Source organism: Geotrypetes seraphini, chromosome 11, assembly GCF_902459505.1.
Source record: "Geotrypetes seraphini chromosome 11, aGeoSer1.1, whole genome shotgun sequence".
Lineage (NCBI taxonomy): Eukaryota > Metazoa > Chordata > Amphibia > Gymnophiona > Dermophiidae > Geotrypetes > Geotrypetes seraphini.
In genome coordinates, this window is record NC_047094.1 from 50,088,479 (window position 1) to 50,107,459 (window position 18,981).

The 18,981-nt window shown below is 46.8% G+C and overlaps 1 protein-coding gene across 5 annotated transcripts in view; it reads left to right on the plus strand.

The window, feature by feature from the left end:
• The first annotated feature begins 29 nt into the window (after positions 1 to 29).
• The window catches only part of SPSB3 (splA/ryanodine receptor domain and SOCS box containing 3), a 42,818-nt gene continuing 23,866 nt past the window's right edge, over positions 30 to 18,981 (plus strand). For 2 of the 5 annotated variants that reach the window (XM_033963614.1, XM_033963619.1), the window contains exons 1-2: positions 140 to 393; positions 5,315 to 5,463. In XM_033963614.1, coding sequence (XP_033819505.1) covers positions 5,335 to 5,463 — 129 coding nt within the window. In that variant the 5' untranslated portion in view covers positions 140 to 393; positions 5,315 to 5,334. The other 3 variants (XM_033963616.1, XM_033963615.1, XM_033963617.1) reach the window with 3 other exon arrangements.

Below are 18,981 nucleotides of genomic sequence, written 5' to 3' on the forward strand. Positions count from 1 at the left end.
TACGTCAAGCAGCTCCCACAACTGACCTACTTCCGATTGACAACTTTCCCTCCTTTCGTCAGAGACTCAGCTGAGGTGAGCCCGCCTTCCATGGAGAAAGATGTTAAGGCCAATGAATCAGGTACTTCGGATCCCGCCTTCTTCTGCCGTTTGGGCCCAATGAGACGATCGTAGAGGCGGGCGGAGTAGATACCAGGATATTGTTTACGGTTTGGTGTCCGGGCAAAGTAGGTCAGCGCGGCAGAGGGGGGTGGTATCTGGTAAGAATTCTGGTGGAGCTGTCGGGCGATAGGTGAAAGGCGTTATTACACTGTCTACAGCTTCCCGAGAAAGCCAGAACGTTTATAGCACTAGCAAACCTGGGACGCAGTGAAGGCCGCGGCCCGAAAAAAGGTAAGGGATCGTGGGCCTAGATCTGTCGGTTCTTTACAGATTGCCTGCCGTACTGTTGAGAATCGGAGGAGTGTGTCTTAGCCGGATGCTAAAGATCAGCGGTCCCTAACCTTTTTTGCACCAAGGATCGATTGATTTCATGCAAGACAATTTTTCCACAGGGAAGGGGAGGAGGAGGGTGGGTAGGGATTCAAGCGCATAATCAATAAAGTATATAATATAATTATTACATATATAATGTAAATGTAATTATTACATTTTAAATTATGTACTTCATTTCTATTATTATTACATTGTAGTATATATATATATATATATACACACACACACACAATATAGTGATACAACTCACCATAATTCAGAATCAGTAGGAGCCCTGAGCATGTTTCCCTGCAGCTTGATGGTCCTATCCCTATGCCCAACAATTCTCTTTCTTCATTTCTATATGTGCACCAGTTCTCTATCCCTCTCACTCAGACACCCATGCCCAACAATTTGCCCTTTTTATTCCCTCCCCCCACCTCAGCATCTCTTTCCCTCACTTCCTCCATTCTTCCATCCCATGCCCCAAGTTCATGCTCCCCTCCCTTCCTTCATCCCGTATCCCAAGTTCATGCCTCCTCCCTTCTTCCTTCTTTCCATCCTTTGTCCGAAATTTGTGCTCCCTCCCTTCCTTCTGTGTTCTAATGCTGCTCCTCTAATGTCCCAATATTCTCCTCTTCATCCTTCTCTCCCTCTGGCTTCCTCCTCCCAGCCACACTTCTCTTCACAAGGCTGCGGCTGATCTGGAAGCCTAGAGGAAAGACTTCTGGGTCAGCCGAAGACAGCATGTAGTAGCCACTGCTCACGGCTTTGTGAAGAGAAGTGTTGCTGGGAGGAGGGAGCCAGCCAGAACCCGGGGACTGCCTGTAATGTAAATAAAATAAAAATTTCTGTGTGGCCTAGTAACTGGGGACCCCTGGTATAGATGCTTCCAGTGGTACAGTGCTTTGTTTCTGGGAAAAAGTGAAAAGGCAGACAAAATGAGCACAGGCATGACACTGGTGCAAACTGTATCTTGGGTCTGGGATGCTGCTTACCTGTGTACATATTTACAGATCACAAAACAATTTCTAGTTCAATAGGAACATCAGTCTTGAACCAGTGGGTTATGCACCTTCACTCGTGTGGTGCGTGTAGAGACTCATTTGCATTTTTCCACTCTGGCTCCTTGGACTGTCCTATACTCCTCAGTTATTCCCTCTACTTGCAAGATGGTAAGAGCCAGTTTATTTCTTTTTCAGGTTTTTATCATCTGAGAGAGGCTTTTTAGTACTGCACAGGCCCAGGTGGCTGTGGGAGAACACAGACTTTTAGGTCAGAAGTCTGTATTCAAGGGACTGCCTGCATTGCAGGCAATATTCCCTCTTAGCTGCACGGCTGCGCACATTTTATCAGGAGGCTGCCCAGCCGTTCAGCCCCACTGAGCAGCCAGTGGAGTCGGGACCAGCACCCTTTCGGTATCACTCTTTCCTCTTGTGTTGCTGCTGCTTTCCCAAAGTAGCAGCAAACTGAAACAAATCAATTGCGGGACTTTTCCATACATAGCTGCAGCTTTTGGCTTACCCTCTCCGACGCCAGTTCTTATCCCGAGGTAAAGCCGGCAGCCGTGGATATGTATGGGAAGGTCCTGCAGGCAGTTTGTTTCTGTTTGCTGCTGCTGCTTCGGGAAAGCAGCAGCAGCAGTGGTGGGGATGCTAGGGGGCAGATGCTGGTGTAGGGGAGGGGAGATATTGGTGGAGGTGGGGTGGGTGGGAATAAGCTGTATAAAAGGAGGGAGACTGAAGCCTTGGTAGAAGAGGGTAGACGGGAGGGAGATGATAGAAGGGGGAAGTGAAAGGGGAGAGATGGAACAGACTGTATGGAAGGGGAGAAGAGACAGGGGGAGATACTGATGGAAGGGGAGAGAGAGTGCGGAGATGCTGGATGGAAAGGGAGAGAGGAGACAGATGGAGCATGGAAGGGGTAAATACTGGATGGAAGAGGGGAGAGAGAAATGAGCAGATATTTGGGGAAGAGAAGAGGAAGATAATGATGGAAGGGGAAAAAGGGCAGGTATAGGGAGCAAACACAGTATAGAAGGGGAGAGAAAGAGGGCAAAGTTAGTGAAAGACTGGGAATAAGGGAAAGTAAAATAGGAGAGCCAGAGTGAGGTAAAGAGATGAAAAGCTGCCAGTAGACTGTAAAAAAGAGGGAACTTGAAGACTAAATAGTAAGAATGAGTTAAATTTGGACATAGAAGTAGAAAAATAAATTGAAAGCTGAAAGAAAAGGGAGGAGAGAGAAATCCTGGAAAGACCTAAGACGAAGGAAAGCAGAAATCAGAGAAGTGAAAGGCCAGAACACAAAGATAGAAAAAAGAATTTTATTTTTAGTTCAGGATAAAATAGTGTGGTACCTGTGTTTTTAAAGGTTAATAAATATTTATTGTACAATGCCGCTTTATTGCTGGACAAGTGGGTAGTCAATCCTGTCTTGTGAGATCTCTTGTAGGAAGCTTCATTTACATATTTTTGATCCTCCCCTCTTACCTCAAGACTGCCCTCTGGCTTGTTTTCCTACAAGCAAGACAGTAGGAGCTAATTTTCTCTTATTTTTTTTTTCCCTCTAAATTCAGTGTTTTTGCAGCTTCGTGAGTTCATGCTGCAGAGGTTCCCCGCAGGGACAGCTCTGACTGCGGGAGATTGCAGGTTTTACTGGCAAAGTCTGTTTCCAGTTGGTTGGCAGCTCTGCAGTGCTTCCACCTAGACAGCCTACATTCACAGATTGGGGCTCAGGGACCATTCCCTTGGGAGCATTGCTCACCCCAGGTTTGTCCGCTTGTGGGTTTGTATGCAGGCTGCATGGGCAGACCGCAGCACTGCAAATTAACCAGGACCTACATAACTATTTTTGTCCTTTTTTAAAAAACCCTCCCAACTTCCAAAAATACCCCCTCCCTCTCCCAGCCTTTGAGCATCAGAGCACTTCTCCCTCCCTCCCTCTGTGATGGTCTGCCTCCCTACCTATGGCTTAGAAGGGGGCTGGGAGAGGGGGGCATTTATGAATGTATAGGGTGGCTAGAGAGATGATTCTTTGGCTAGTTTCTCTAAATGTATGTGGACTTAACTCCCCTAAAAAGCAACAACTATATTTTAAAGAAGACAATTAAGTTAATGAACTCATCCTAGAAAAAGTGCTACATACCTCATTGCTAGATATCTCTACGGTCACCCTCCCTGTTTCCATGGTCTGACATCTCTCTTTTTCCCCCTCCCCCCCTATAGTCCAACATCTCTCTCTCTCTCTCCTTTCCTTCCAGTAGTCTGACATTTCTCTCCTTCCCTCCCTTCTCCCATTGGTCCATCTGTGCTTTTAACTTCCCCACGCAGCTAATGCTAGCAGCAGCTGTGTGGCGAATTAAACGCACACAGCTGCCGCTGCTGGTCCAGGGGTAGGGAAATAAGACGAGGAAGGCAGGAGTCCCAGGAGAAACGCGATGGCACCAGGAAGTCGCTAGACATGCAGCGCTGGCGCCGGACCATGTGTTGAGAACCTCTGGCCCTAGGACGTAGGCAAATCATCTGGCCGGCGTCTCTCTTTCTCCTGAGAGTACCGCGTCACATTTGGAATCTCAGGAGGTACACTAGTGTGCCGTGGCACACAGTTTGCAATACACTGGCTTAGACCCTATGCTATCTGTTAAGATGTTTTGTTAGATATTCTCTTGATTATTGTAAGTAGCATCTTATGCCATACTATGTACTGTTATTTGAATATTTTTATTTCTGTAATTGTCTATTTATGTTCAACTTATTTGTGCTGTACACCACCTTGGGCACATTTATTTAAAAAGACAATAAATCTAAACTAAACTAAAACTTAATTTTATAGACCGGGTCTTCAACCAAAAAGGTGCTCAACTCGGTTTACAATAATGTAAGTATGTACATAAATATAGAAGAAGAATGTAATCTAGAATGGCTTAGTTTCCAAAGTGTTTAGTAAACAAGAAAGTTTTCAGAGCTTTCTGAAATAAAATGAAGGGGCCTAGACTTCTAATAAATAAATAAATGAAGGTAATGTAAGGGGCAATTTTCAGATTCTCTGTGCCAGGGCAAAGAGTGTGCATGTCTTTTACCCTAGCTTTGCACCATTTCTTTTAAAAGCAAAAATGTGTATGTTCTACAACTATAAAAATTGTGTGTACAAAATATGCGTGATCACTTAATTGCATTTGTATAGGTAGATTTTTTTTTTTTTTTTTCCCCCTGGAGAAATACTCAAAAGATTTGAAAATACCATCTCCATATGCACATTTCCTCCACTAAATCTAAATATGCCTGCAAGAACACCTTTCAGTGTGGCTAAAAATGTGTTTTGTTGTGGGAGAAAGTACAGTATGGACTCTTAGCTGTAGTGAGGGAGAGCAATTCTTAGACAGCTGATTAATGGTTGTGAAACACTTTTCTTTTTTAAGTTGCCCTTGTAATATGCTGAAGAGCAGAGCTCAGTCCAAAGTTCTGCACTGAAGGTTTTACTTGGATTATCTGAGATACAGTGTCTCTCTACTGCTTTTTCTAAATGTACTATGCTGATATTTTTATATGTGTGTTGGCAGTATTTGCTGGAAATTTTTTTAATCAAGCTCCAAAACTTTGTTTGCATTGCTTTCAAAAGTAATTTTATGTGGAAATCTTATGGTAACATCTGTCTACATTTTCCTGTCAGCAATCTTGAGGCGCAAGAGGGGTTCTTCTCATGCCACTTTTGCAGCTGTGAAGTCATGGCAAATGTCATTTTGTCAGAGAAAGTGTTAGAAACCTGCCCTATATTTTACAGAATAGACACAACTCCTGCTTCCTGGTATGTGATCGCCCCATCTATGCTTTTATTCTTGTAGAATTCATATAGTAGAGCATCATGGCACGGCGTCCACGGAACAACAGAGCCTGGCATTTTGTTCTCAGCGGGGTGCAGCGTGACACAGATGCACGGGCAGTGGCCTTGACATCAGGTGGAGAAGGATGGGGCTATGACTCGGATGGACAGGTTTGTGCTGACTTCCCAGAGAGCAAGTCTCTCCATCAACATTTTAGTAGTAAAAGAGAGCAAGAATTTATTTATTTATTTTTTTTTGCTAATATCAAGATACTAACAAATTCTCTAAACCTTTAGAAGTAATTTGGTTTTATTAACATTTGAAGTTTATTCAACAATCTTAACAGTCCAATGTCACATTAATTCATCCAACAAATGCTTCTTGTCTATCTTCCATTCTGCTAACACCATTTAGAAACATAGAAACATAGAAATAGACGGCAGATAAGGGCCCACGGCCCATCTAGTCTGCCCACCTTAATGTCCCTCCCCTACCTTTGCCCTGTGAATAGATCCCATGTGCCGATCCCATTTGGCCTTAAAATCAGGCACGCTGCTGGCCTCAATCACCTGTACTGGAAGACTATTCCAGCGATCAACCACTCTTTCAGTGAAAAAGAATTTCCTGGTGTCACCTCGTAGTTTCCCGCCCCTGATTTTCAACGGATGCCCTCTTGTTGTCGTGGGACCCTTGAAAAAGAAGATATCTTCCTCCGCCTCGATGCGGCCCGTAAGATACTTGAACATCTCGATCATGTCCCCCCTCTCTCTGCGCTCCTCGAGCGAGTATAGCTGCAATTTGTCAAGCCGTTTTTCGTATGGTAGATCCTTGAGTCCCGAGACCATCCGGGTGGCCATTCTTTGCACCGACTCCAGTCTCAGCACATCCTTGCGATAATGCGGCCTCCAGAATTGCACACAGTACTCCAGGTGGGGCCTCACCATGGATCTATACAATGGCATAATGACTTCCGCCTTACGACTGACGAAACCACTTCGTATGCAGCCCATGATTTGTCTTGCCTTGGACGAAGCCTGCTCCACTTGATTGGCAGACTTCATGTCCTCACTGACGATTACCCCAAGTCTCGTTCTGCTACCATTTTTGCTAGGATCTCGCTATTAAGGGTATAAGACTTGCCTGGATTCTGGCTGCCCAGGTGCATAACTTTGCATTTTTTGGCATTGAAGTTTAGTTGCCATGTCCTAGACCATCGCTCCAGTAGGAGTAGGTCGTGCATCATGTTGTCGGGCACTGAATCTTCGTCTGTTGTGCATTTGCCCACTACATTACTCAGTTTGGCGTCATTGGCGAATAATATTATTTTACCTCGAAGCCCTTCTGCCAAGTCTCTTATAAAGATGTTGAATAGGATTGGGCCCAAGACTGAGCCCTGTGATACTCCACTAATCACCTCCGTCATTTCGGAGGGGGTGCCGTTCACCACCACCCTTTGTAGCCTACCTCCAAGCCAGCTCCCAACCCATTTCGTCAATGTGTTACCTAATCCTATAGAACTCATCTTGCTCAGTAACCTGCGGTGTGGTACGCTATCGAATGCTTTGCTAAAGTCCAGGTACACGATGTCCAGGGACTCCCCAATATCCATTTGTGTATTAACTTTCTCCCTACTCCCCACCTCCACTTAGCTAACATGCCTACCCCCCCCCCCCCTTTTTACAAAGCTTTGGTAGCAACTGCTGTGTGGCAAATGCTCAGACACCCATTAAATCCCTATGGATGTCAGCAATTACCGCAGCAGCAGCTACCACAGCTTTTTCAAAGCTAAGAAGTTCGATCACATAACACCCCTTCTTAAGAGGGCGCACTGGCTTCCAGTTGCTCATCGGGTAACATATAAACTATGTCTGCTCACATTTAAATCCCTTCTTTTTAAAACTCCGGCTTTCATTTACAAGTTACTAATTCCATACACTTCCAATAGAACATTAAGATCCGCTGAACAGCATTTGCTGACGATTCCTTCCCTTAGAATTATTAATACTAGACGACAATTGATCTTTTCAGTCACGGCCCCCCAAACTTGGAATTCTCTCCCTAGCCACTTAAGGGAAGAACCCAATATAGAAAAATTCAAGGGTAAACTAAAGAGCTTTCTCTTTAAAGATGCCTTTGTAAATTAATCATTTAGTCTTCTAACTAATTTTATTTTTTCTCTATAATTTTATTGAAGTAATTTTTATCTTCCCTCTCCTTATGTATCTCCCTTATTTGTTTCTATAACTTTTAAACAAATTGTAACTCTTATCCATCTACTCCCTTATGTTCCTAGTTTCGTTAAATTTGTCAATAGTCTCGTCAGTCTTAGTTTTGTTATTTACTGTATTATGCCCCTTATTTTGTAATTTTATTATTATGTACATCGCTTAGAATTTAGATTAAGCGATTAATCAAATTATTATTAAACTTGAAACTTTGTAAGAAAAGCCAATAATCGGTCATAGTAAAACAAAACAGACAGTGTACTACTATTATAAATTGGTACCCTTACCCCATTTAATCACAAATTATAATGTGTCGTCCTCCAGTCTGAAATGTTGACTTGGATTTTTAATATTCTGTGATTCTGACATTTTCTGTAACCATTCCATATGCCTAAAGAATGCTGTCTCTCTGGTAAGCTTGGACTTTTCCACTGCCATGGCTCATGATAGTGCCATACACCCCATTATTAATTTGCTATTATTTTTACCCACTCCTTTAGTTAATAATAATAACAGTTTATATACCGCAGGAACGTGAAGTTCTATGCGGTTTACAAAGATTAAAAGATGGTACAAATTGATTGAACTTAACAGGATGGAAGCTAGTGATTAACAGCTCAAGGGATCAGTTATTGAGGAGAAAGAGTTGTATGGATCAGCTGCCTAGATACTTCAGGAACAGATATGTTTTTAGGCTTTTCCTGAATTCCCCATAAGTAGTAGGCGTAAGCAATTATTCTAGATCTTTACCCCATAATGCTGCCTGATGTGAGAAAAGGTGTTGATGGTGTCTTTTGAGTTTACATCCTCTAACTGGAGGGGAGACGAAGTTAACTCATTGTATTTTATTAATATGGTAACTCCAACATAAACACTTGATTCCTTTTTGTTAGGCCTACTAACATCTTCCAAAACTCTTGGACTTCGGCATGCACTCCACATGTGTTTAAAGTCTCAAACCTCTCACACCCTCCCCAGCAGCGGGGGGCTATCAGTCTTCTGCTATTCTGAATAATATAACTGGTTCATGGCAGTGCCAATAAGGGTGGATGGAAGTAGATTTGGATGGAACTCATCCATCTTGGTGCGTGTTGTCACTTCTTCCCCATCTGCGGGTTTTCAGTAGAAACTGAAACACAATAGGTATTAAAAACATAGTAATACCTAAAAATTCACCTCTACATTGCTCACAAAATAAACTGCAAAACAGAATTGTAATTAAGTCAAAGAAAGAATTGCTGTAGTTCTTCCCATGTCCCCCAACCACAGCATGAAACTATCACTAAAGAATCACAATGAACATACGTGGAACTCTACACACCTCTCAATGAGCATCACTATCTATACCAGGAGTGGGCAAACTTTTTGACTCATAGGCCACAATGGGTTCTTAAATTTGACAGAGGAGCCAGACCAAGAACATCTTTCTATCCCTCCATCCCCCCTGTGCAGCAGAACCCTTGCCCAGCCTCAATCCTTCCTTCCCTCCCTCCCTCTCATCCCTTGTGCAGCAGACCCTTGCCCAGCTTCCATCTTTCCCTCCAATTCCTTGTGCAGCAGAACCCTTGAGCACCTGCCCCCTCCATGAAGCCGAACTCCCGCTGACCCTCCCATCTGAACCCCACCGACTGCGAGCCCTACATACCTCCCTCCAGAGTAGCTTTGGGCTGGCAGCACTCTAAACATGCTGCTTTGCGGCCTTCTCTCATCAAGGCCTTTCGTGTGCCGCATTACTGATGACATCATCAATGATGCGACAGAGGGAATTCTCTGATGAGAGAAGGCCGCAAAGCAACCTGTTTAAAGTGCTGCTGGCCCAACACTGCTCTGGAGGGAGGTACGTAGGGCTCACAGTCAGTGAGGTTTGGATGGTCGGTGGGCCAGATTAAAAAACTAAACAGATCGGATATGGGCCGCGGTCCGTAGTTTGCCCTTGTCGTAAAAAATTTCCCAGTATACCTGCTAGTGAGCCTTCTCAGGAGTATACTCCACACATTGGAAGTTACTCCCAGAGGGCTACATCTAATTCAAAACTACAGAACGTATGTGAAACTATCTACTCACTCTGCATCTAGACTAGCTTGCTACACTCGCTGTAACTTAGACTAGTTCCTTATATCTTATTCCGCTGAACATATTATTTTTTGTTATCTTCCCCAACTATATTTATCCCAATTGACTCTATACTACCCATCTTGTCCCATCTATATATCTCAGCTGTCCTTGCTCCCTGAGCTAAATGTAAAAATGTTTCATTCCCTGTCATCTACAGCAGACGAATCCAGATGAATGGGTTATGTCCATCTACCAGCAGGCGGAGACGGAGAGCACTGAATTGCATGATAGATACTGGATGGCACACTCCTGGCACTTCAGTATACTCTGATCTCCAGCAGGCGAGTGGATAGCCATTTCCAGCTTCTGATCTGTGTTTCCGAGTTGGTTGAGTTTGGGATCAGGCTAGGTGGGTGCCTGTCTGAGGGCAGAGCTGGTAGCACCATTTCCCTGACCACCTTGAGATACTCTGTTCTCCCTTATTACCTCCTCTTAAAAATAAACAAAAACAAAAAAACCTCTGAGATTGTAAACCCAGCTGGAGACAGAGATCTAATAAAAAAGGAGACAGCTCGTTGTACAGAGCAGGTGTTGGCAAGCAGTGCTGCTTATGTTATGTTATGTTCTTACCTTCTGCCCCCTGGTAAGGCAGTTGGAGGTCTGTTGGGGGGGGGGGAGCAAGCTGCTGCTATGAGGTAAGGCTCTCTTATGTTTCCTGCAGTGGTTGGGCTTGCCTTGTGACGTTGGCAGTTGTTGTGCACTTTGGCGCTCCACTCCTTTAAGGCAGTTGGACATCGGATTGATGGTGGCAGAGCTTGTCAAACACTGTCCTTGCCCCCTGAGCTACATGTAAAAATGTTTCATTGTATTGTACAGACAGTACAGTAAACCCCTGTGAGTTCGCGAATCGCAGACTCAGTAATTCATGATATTTTCCGACCGCCTCTTCCTGGTACTAAAGTCAGGCTACACCAATCAGGAGCTGCTTTGACATGCTATGTCACAACAGGGTTTGGATGGGGGACGCCCAGGGTGAGCTACAATCCTAGCCTGCAACAACTCCACTTGAGAAAGTCTTAATGAAAGTGTGGAATGGAACACCATCATATAGGGTTCCATTCTATTTTCTATTTTTTCTGGGTGCCGTGTCATCGTGGAGGTTTCCTGCGCTGGGTTGTTCCCAGCACTGTCGGGTTTCTAGCACTGAACGGGTTTTTATCGTTCCCTTTCTGCAGTATTGGGGCTTTTTTCTGCCCCGGTGTGAGTGATCGCTGACGCGTTGCGCGTCCTGTATGATTGGTTGGTTTGTGTGTGACGTGTATCCTGGTCCTCTTTTTAGGCGTGAGTGTTCTCCCGCTCGGACACCCCTCCCTCCAGCCGTCCCGCTTCGCGTTTTTGCATTTTTTCCTTTGCTTTTTGGTTTGTGGTCGGGGGCTAGGTTCCTGAAGAAGGGCTCCTCCCCGAAACCAGCGTGGTTGAACTTTGGCTCCTGGCGTTTTCATTCGTGGTAGTTTGGTTCAGATAAGTATTATTTGTGATTGAAATTGAGCATTTTTTGATTTTGTTTTTTATTGCTTTATTTCTAGCTTGGCGGGTTTCGGCTGGCAGGGTTTGTGTGGGGGTCGCTCAGGTTATAATTCCACCGTTTGAGTTTGATTTGCTCACGGGGTTGCTTAGATTGTATTATTTATTTAGGGCCTTATTGCAGGTGTTTTTCATTATATACACATAGGGGGCTCAATGATGGTGTGGTGGTGGAGGCTTCCCGCCTCAACCCAGAAGTGAAGTATCGGAGCTTCTGCTCCCATTGCTGATGGTTCACACTGAGAGCGCCCTTTATTTCTCAAGTGGAGTTGTTGCAGGCTAGGATTGTAGCTCACCCTGGGCGTCCCCCATCCAAACCCTGTTGTGACTGGTTGTGCCTCTTTGTTGTTACTATTTTAGGATTTTTGGCATATATATTGAGTGTAGTGTTGTGCGTTGACATGCTATGTGGCATATCAAAGCAGCTCCTGATTGGTGTATCCTGACTTTAGTACCAGGAAGAGGCGGTTGGAAAATACTGAGTATGATTTTCAGCTCCTGCCGGCGTCCCAGCTGCCCTCTCCTGCCTTCGATCAGCTCCTAAACCGCATTTGCGGTTTTTCAAAATTCACGGGTGTTCCTGGAACGGAACCCCTGCGAATTTCGAGGGAGTACTGTATTAGCATCATATCTATAGGGTAAAGCAAAAAAATAACCTCCTAGAATGTTTTGCTTTTTTCTCAGCAACTGCTTGGAATTTCAACATGAAATTTTATAGCTTTATTTGTTAAATCTCAAACATAGATAGTGTTTTTAAATACAGTGAAGTTATAGATTTTTTTAGTTTGACCATCCAACGATTTTCACAATGTTGAAGGCCTATCGCAAGCTTCACTCAAAGATGCAATCGTCAAACTTGAGGAAGTGCTGCAGATGATCTGGGACAGCCTGCCACAGGACTGATCGATAAGGCTATTAAGAACTTTCCAAAGCGACCATGTTAAAGCTGGGGGTGGACACTTTGAGCATTCGTAGTGTCTGTGAAATTCTGACATACTGTTTGTTGTATTGTTTGAATGATGTCAATTACTGTGCTACAGCTCACACATTTTTAATGTACAAAAATCACTAGGTAGTAATACTAAAATGTCAGTGATATCAACATCATTTGAGATAATTAATATTGTTTAATAGTAATATATAAGTATGATGACTAATTACATTTAATTTCTCATTGAAATTCAAAGCGATTGCTGAGAACATAGCAAAAACTTTAGGGTCTAACTTTTTTTTTTTTTTGCCTTAGATCATATATTATTTGAATATTCAAATGCATATCTATTAGGTATTTCATTGATACTGTACTGATATTGAGTATTGTATTTATATTTGAATGTTCTTTCATGCTGTTAATTATGATATCATTTGTATTTTACTGACATTTATCATATATCTGAAATATGATTGTATATTTCTTATACTGTATCGTGTTAGTCCTATTACTAGGTTTCTGTTTGCCATCTTTAAGTTTACCTCATTGATTTATTGTATTTATGCTTATATTTGGTCATTTTATTATTATGTTGTTAACAGAAAAAAAAAAACCTTTTTAAAACTGTATCTGCTGTACACTGCCTTGGGCGAGTCTCTTCATAAAGGCTGTTAATAAAGTCCCAATAAATAAATAAAAATGATGTAGCAATAAATGATTCATTAAACTGGCCAATGATTAGTTGAATAGAGAACAAGGTGTGAGACAGTTTGAAAAAAAAAAGCAATTTCCTAGCTGCTATATTTTCACTAAGGGCCTGATATTCAAAAGAGCTTAACCAGGCAGGAGCGGCTCCCGCCTAGTTAGCATAGTAGATAACGGCAGACCATATGGCAGTACTCAGTGGCACTTAAGTAGATAATGCTGCTGAATATTGCCTCTGCCCCCAGGCACTGTCCATTTAGTGCTGGGACAGTTAAGGGGTAGACTAGTACTTAACAGGTTAGCGTAGATATTCAGTCCACTAACTGGCTAAATATGCAGACAGAAAAGCAAAGAGACTTCCCTAACTTTATTTGCCAAGCTAACCAGTCTGAATATCAATCAGTACCTTGGTAACTGGACATAGCCAGATATTCAGGGCTGGAGTCGACAATACCCTGTTTGATGCCTTTTTAAGTCCACTGTTGCGGTATATATGGCCAAATATGTCATCACATTTAGGACGCCACTGGTTATCAAATAGTAATAAAGATAAGATAAGACATGCCCTGGCATTGGATATCCAGAGTTAGTTCAACTCATGGCTATAAGCAGCTTAAAACCTCAGACCACCATGGGCTGAATATCTACTGTATATTCTCAAATATAAACTAAGAACATTCCCTCCCCCCTTTTTTTAGGGGACAAATGTTAAATATAAACGGAGGGTTTATATTCAAGAGCAGCCCAATTGTATACCCACCCGCCCCGAGCCTGGTGCTGGCCTAAACCCCGGGTCCACCTTAAATCCTGGTGGTCCAGTTGTGTGGTGAGCCAAACTGGGGCGGGACGGAAGCGATCCCTTCTTACCCTGAGATGAGGTGTCAGGTCCTGTCCTGTCTATCAGCTGGCTATAGAATCACCGCACACCCCCTCCCTCCCTGCTGTAGAATCAAAACGTGCCCCTCCCTCGGAGAAGCAGCATAGGCCTTCCCCTGGACCTACCTTAATCACTGGTGGTCCAGCGGGGTGATTTGGGGCAGGAGTGATCCTCTTGCATTCCTGCCCGCATAGTCTCACTGGATAAATGGCTTCCATGAGTTCTCACAGCAATTTGTGAGACTTGACGCAGTCTCGTGAATTGCCGCAGCAGCTATTTTTTCAGAGAGACTGCATAGGCAGGAGGTAAGAGGATTGCACCTGCCCTGACTCACCCCACTGGACCACAAGTGATTAAGGTGGGAGTCCTATACTGCTGCTCCAATGGAGGGGGCCCCATGGTGATTCTACAGCAGGGAGGGAAGGAGGGGATGCGCCAGGGCAGGACTCGACACCTCACATCAAGAAATGGAAGGATCACTACCGCCCGGCTTGGCTCACCACACCACTGGACCACCAGGATTAAAGGTAGATCTGAATATAAACGGACCCATTTTTTGTTACACAAATCTCAGTTTATATTTGAGTATATATGATATCCTAAGTTTCTATGCTGCTGAAGCTGGAACCGCTGCTGCCATAGAAGTTCATAAGTCCAGTTTGTGGACAAGAGCTTATTTCTCTAGTCCAATGTCACCCATTTTTTATTTAGATGGGTTTTTTTTCACACACCCCTCCCCCACCATTCCAACCCATTCTGTTAGTTTCCAAGAGTTATTCTTTAGCACTCTCCAGACCAGTAGAGGTTAATCTTTACGAATGGGTATATATCCAATCATGACCAGCAGGTGGAGACTGAAAACAAAACTGTGGGACAGTATATAATATACTCCTTTCTCTATTTACATCAGTCTTCTTTCAGTCGCCAGCAGGTGTTGAGTGATCTGTACCCATCTCCCTTGGTAGGTCTGTTGAAATTTGTTTAGGGAGTTTCTAGTCCCTGTTTTTGGCCAGACGGAGCTTGGGCGGGCCCTGTTTGGGGGTCCGTCTGACCTCGGGGGTGTCAAACCCGGCGGTTCTCGAGCGGGGTCCCTCCCCCCACTTCCTCCACCTCCCCACATTTTTCTAGAGGAGCCTCAGCAGTAAGCCTTGCCCCCTAAATCAAGCAAGGCATATTGCTTCGAGAGCCTGTGGAGTCTGTTCTGTAAAAAAAAAAAAAAAAATCCTGAGGTAGTGCTGGTCTGGAGGGTTGTATCCCTTTAAGAAAACTGTATTTTACTGTATTTTTTCATCTAACCGGCACTTTTTTATAGCTAGGTCGCGTATGGAGCAATTGTGCCCTTCTCCGGGGGAGTGGGACACAATTAGGTCCAGCCGCGAGGCACTTGCGGCCGGACTGAAATCGGTAGTTTGGCCCGGTGAGGTGGTGGAGCTCCGTCGGCAGCAGCTGCAGGCGCCCAGAGCTCCCCGCCGATGGTGCCTCGCGAGTCGGCTGGGAGCAGTGGGGAAGCCCGGTCTTCCCCAACCGCCCACGGAGGGATTCCCCGAAGGATTCCCTCTCAGCTGATTTTTTGACAGCTGATGCCGACTTGCCTGTTTTAGCGGCTGGGACTGTTCAGCCTTCTCAGCCGCTACAGGCCATGGAGGGAGCATTTTTGGCGGGCATTTCGCCATTTTCTCTGTCTGGCCCCTCCATTTTGTCTGCAACCTCAGGTGACCTTCCCCCTGTATTGCAAACACAGGGGCAGGTTTCAGCAGGGACCCCTGCTGGGGCAGGGAGTCCCTGGGGACCCCCAGGGGTTTTTTGTCCCCAATTTAATTTCTTTCTTTGTGCAGACAATTGGGGGTCCCACGTGCACCTGGGGGGTTTCGGGGGTGGTTTCCCTCCGCGCCCCCTATGGCTTGCCTCCCTCTTTTCGTTTGGCGTCCCCTCTTCCTCCTCCCTCATCCAAGCGCCCGCGGGGGGGCTTGGATTGTGAATTGGTGGTCGGAGGAGCGTGTTGGCATGGTTGAGGACCTGGCTGCTTTGGCGGGCTTCCAGGATCCTCTAGAGGGGACGCCCGCTGGTAGCGGGGCGGCGGGTTTCCCGTCTTCCAGAGCAGATGCGTCCGTAGTGCGCTTTTTATGTAGAGGGATGAGCTTTTAGACCTGATGTAGCAGGTCTCCTTGGTGCTGCATTTTTGAAGTTGCGCCACCGGAGACCCCGCGTATGGGGGCCCCTCTGCTTCAGGGGGTCTGTCCTGTTTCCCACTCTTTTCCTGTGAGTCAGGATTTTCGGGATTTTGTGTTGGCGCAGTGGCCTACGGGCACCGTTTCGTTTGGTGTGCGCCTTGGCTCATGGGTATCCCATCCCGGAGGGGGATAGGGCTACCTTAATTTCGCCAATGGGGGATGCGGTGGTCTCGGCACTTCCTAAGCGGCATACCGTGCCTGTTATGGACGGTTCTGCTCTTAGGGTCTCTGAGGAGCGTACGTTAGAGACACTTCTTAAGTATAATTTTGATGTCTCTGCCTTGGGGGTCCAGGCGGCTCGCACCGTGTTTCGGTGGTCTGAGCATGTCCTGGATCGTGAGTCTGATGACTGGTCCTTAGTGGATCAGGAGGTGGTGAAGTTTGAGATGACTGCCTCGTTCCTCTCGGTTGTTCTTTGTGACTTGGTGCTGCTAAGTCTGGGACTTTTGGTGGCCGCACGCTGTACCTTGTGGCTTCGCGCTTGGTCGGCGGTTGCCGAGTCCAAAACTGAACTTCCCAAAATTTCCCTTTCGGGGGTTGTTTTTTGTTTAGAGAGGATTTAAATCCGGTGGTTCAGCCTCTGACGGACTCTGAGGTGCCCCGTCTGCCTGAGGACCGTGCCTGCCCGGCATCTCGGGTTGGCATTGCCCAGGGGCGTCTGCGGGAATTTTGCAAGTTTCGCCTGGGGCATGGGACTGCTTCTTTCCAGGCTTCCGGTTTTTCCCCGGGGTCGGTTGGCTTAGCGCATGCAGTCTTTTCAGGGGGCCCGTCGGGGGGCTGGGAGTTCCCCCCCCGGTTCCCCTGCTGCCCGTCCTGCGCGATGTCTCTTTTCCGGCGCCCCCTTTGGTTCCCGTGGGTGCCCGGCTTCGCAACTTGTTTCCCAAGTGGGCCAAGATCACGTCCGATCAGTGGATCCTGGTGGTGGTGCGGGACGGTTATGTACTTTAATTTTGCCCGCTCTCTGCCGGATCATATCTAGCCTCTCCATGTCAGGTGGCATGGGAGACGCTAGCCTTTCGCCAGACCCTTCAGCGCTTGCTAGATCTCAAAGCAGTTGTCCAGTGTCCCCTCAGGAGTGCGGTATCGGCTGGTACGCCATTTCCTTTATGGGGCCCTAAAGGGAGGGGACCTTTCGGCCCATCCTTGGTTTAAACTGAGGTCAACAGGACTCTCAGAATTCCCTTTTATTCGCATGGACACACTGCAGTCTGTCCTTCTGGCGGTTCAGCCGGGGGAGTTCCTGACTTCTCTCGCTCTGGCGGAGGCCTACTTGCCTGTTTCCATTCGGGCCTCTCCTCAGCTCTTTCTTTGCTTTGCGATATTGGGTCTGCACTATCAGTTCTGTGTGCTTCCCTTGGGCCTGGCCACGACTCCCCGGACGTTCACCAAGTTGATGGTGGTCGTCACGGCGGCATTGCAGTCAGAGGGCATTCTGGTGCACCCCTTCTGGGATGACTGGTTGTTTCGGGCGAAGTCGTTGCAGGAGAGCACCCGAGTTACGGCTCGGGTGGTTGAGTTTCTCCGGTCACTGGGCTGGGTGGTCAACCTTTCCAAGAGTCGGTTGGTCCCCGCTCAGCATCTGGAGTACCTTGAGGTTGTGTTCGATACCTCCTTGGGGAAGGTCTTCCTTCCAGAGGCCCGGGTAAGCAAATTGCAATCTTAGATTCGCCTTCTTTTGGCGTCCCAGTGTCCTCGGGCGCAGGATTTCCTCCAAGTCTTGGGGTCGATGGCAGCGTTCCTGGATGTTATGAGGTGGGCGCGGGCCCACATGTGTCTCTTCAGTATGCTCTGCTCCGTAGATGGTCACCCCAGAAGCTCAGTTTGGAGGTCCCTGTCCCTCTGCGAGGCTTGGCGCGCTGCAGTCTTCTTTGGTGGCTCCAGACCTCTCATCTGGTCCAGAGGATGAGTCTGGATCTATCGCAGTGGACGGTGCTTCTCACGGATGCCAGTCTCCTCGGTTGGGGGGGCTCAGTGTCTAGGTCACTCAGCTCAGGGCACCTGGTCCATGGAGGAGGCGTCCTGGTCGATCAACATGTTGGAGACCAGAGCCGTCCCTCTGGCGCTGTTAGCCTTCCGCTCCCTCTTGATGGGCAAGTCGGTCAGAGTCCGGTCTGACAATGCCACAGCGGTGGCTTATGTCAATCGTTGAGGCACCAAGAGCGCTCAGGTGGCGGAGGAGGCGGTTCGGCTCATGCTTTGGGACGGAGTCACGCCTTCTGGACCTCTCGGCCTCTCACATGGCCGGGGTGGAGAATATTCAGGCGAACTTCCTCAGTCACATCTTAGATCACAGAGAGTGGTGTCTCAGCCCTGTGGCTTTTCAGTTGATAATGCAGGCTTGAGGTCAGTCCCTGATGGACCTGATGGCCACGAGTGGCAATGCCGAGGTGTTCCGCTTCTTCAGTCGTCGCAGGGATGGACTGGCCGAGGGTCTGGATGCTCTGGTTCAACCATGGCTAACAGAGGGGCTGTTGTGCATGTTCCCTCTGTGGCCATTAGTGGGCAGAGTTCTTCTCCGCATTGTTCGCCATCTGGGTCTGGTGATTCTGGTGGCTCCAGATTGGCCTCGACATCCGTGATACGCAGATCTGGTGACACTCTGGTGGCGGATCCTCTGCCTCCCTTGGACGACCTTCTGACGCAGGGTCCCATTCCCATGTTCGACCCGTCTCCCTTCTGTCTTACGGCTTGGCTTTTGAAAGGGGTCGCCTTGGTAAGAAGGGGTATTCAGATAGGGTGATTTCTACACTCTTGGGGTCCTGGAGGCTTTCTACCTCTCAGGCTTCTGTGTGGATTTGGCACTTCTTTGAGGGGTGGTGCCAGGTGCGGGGAGTGGTCTCTCTTCGCGTTTCTGTGCCTAACATCCTAGAGTTCTTGCATGATGGCCTGGATAGAGGCCTGGCTTCGGCTTCTCTCCGGGTTCAGCTTGTGGCCTTGTCAGTCTTTCGGGGGTTTGTGACGGGTCAGCGTTTGACAGCCTTTCCTGATGTGATTCGCTTTTTGCGGGCGGCCTAGGTGCTCAGGCCTCCCGTGCGGTCCTCTGTTCCCTCTTGGAATCTCAGACTGGTTCTCTCTATTCT